Source organism: Arachis ipaensis, chromosome B10, assembly GCF_000816755.2.
Source record: "Arachis ipaensis cultivar K30076 chromosome B10, Araip1.1, whole genome shotgun sequence".
NCBI classification, from domain to species: Eukaryota; Viridiplantae; Streptophyta; class Magnoliopsida; order Fabales; family Fabaceae; genus Arachis; species Arachis ipaensis.
Window position 1 is genome coordinate 16,620,216 of NC_029794.2, and position 1,414 is coordinate 16,621,629.

The 1,414-nt window shown below is 37.8% G+C and overlaps 1 protein-coding gene across 1 annotated transcript; it reads left to right on the forward strand.

The window, feature by feature from the left end:
- Window positions 319-1,408, forward strand: LOC107624016 (sufE-like protein 2, chloroplastic). Its single transcript, XM_016326448.2, has one exon. The coding sequence runs from the start codon at window positions 574-576 to the stop codon at window positions 1,276-1,278; it is 705 nt and encodes a 234-aa protein (XP_016181934.1). The 5' UTR covers window positions 319-573; the 3' UTR covers window positions 1,279-1,408.

Here is a 1,414-nt window from a genome sequence, read left to right on the forward strand (position 1 = left end):
GATGTTTTTACGTAAATATTAAATAATTTAATTAAATTTATTAAATTATTTAATAATTTTTAATTATTAATTTTACATTAAGACAACTACACATGAGTATTGGTAACAACAAAAAATTACTAAAAATTTATCAAAATTAAACTTTTTAAAAATTTATCATACATGTGAGTCGTAACCTAATAACCTTCTCAACCGAAGTGAGAATGACCTAATAACCAAATACACTGTGGAGGCTGCTGAGTGCGTTGCGAAAAATGAATATTTTATTCTCTTCAGTTTCTTTTTCCTTTTTCATTTTTATAAGAATTAAAGAAGATATTAATTCTTATTTCTTTCGAACACACATAACATAGATTCCTCTGTGCTTTCTGCTTTGCTCCCTGCTTATATATCTCCATCTTCCTCATGAACCCCCCAACATGCACTCTATTTTTCCCCTCTTCTTGGATCTCATTTTCACTCTCATCACCGTTTAATTTCCCTCCATTTTTTCCCTTTTTCTCTTCTTCATTCTCCACAATCTCAAATTAATTCAATAATACAAAGCCAAAACCAATACACAAAACAAAAATAATGCTCTCTTCGACGTTTATGACCGCATCTCACACCTCATTCACTCAACCATCAAATGATAATCCCTCTCTTTCCTCAAAACATAACACCAGAAAAACACATCAACAACTCAAACCACCAATCATATCTTCCTCCTCAATAAAAATTCAAAGTCAAACCCACCCCATCCTAACGGCGCCGTCACTACCGGTAACCTCATCATCCTCGCCGTCTTCCATCACCGTCAAACTTAACCGTCTGGCCTCGGAATTCAACACCCTAACAGAACCCATAGAACGCGTGAAGAGACTTCTACATTACGCATCACTGCTTCCACCATTCGACAATTCGGATCGAGTTCCAGAGAACCGGATTTTGGGCTGCACAACGCAGGTGTGGATTGTTTCTGCCATGGACAACGATGGCAAGATGTGGTTTCGTGCTGACAGTGACTCTGAGATTTCGAAGGGATTCTGTTGGTGTCTCGTGTCGGCCCTCAATGGGACGTATCCCGTCGAAGTGTTGCATGTTACCGAGAAAGATTTGTGCCACATGGATCTCTTGGGATCGGGTCTAAAAGCCCAGTCGAGGATAAACACGTGGCATAATCTCTTTCTCGGAATGCAGAAGGCCACTAAAGATTTGTTATTTAGGACAGAATTGGATAAAGGTGGTTGTATATATCCTATCCGTGAATATTCAATCCAATCCAATTTGAGAGGATAGGATTGAGTGTGGAATGAGTTCTTGTATAGATTAAATAGGGTATGAGAGGATAGGATTGAGTGCGGAATGAGTTCTTGTGTAGATTAAATAGAGTATGAGTTGAGTCTTAATCCTACTTGATCAACTCACATCTTAT

Excerpts from the sequence above, each read along its gene's own strand:
- LOC107624016 (XM_016326448.2), top strand. The coding sequence starts at position 574 with ATGCTCTCTTCGACGTTTATGACCGCATCTCACACCTCATTCACTCAA.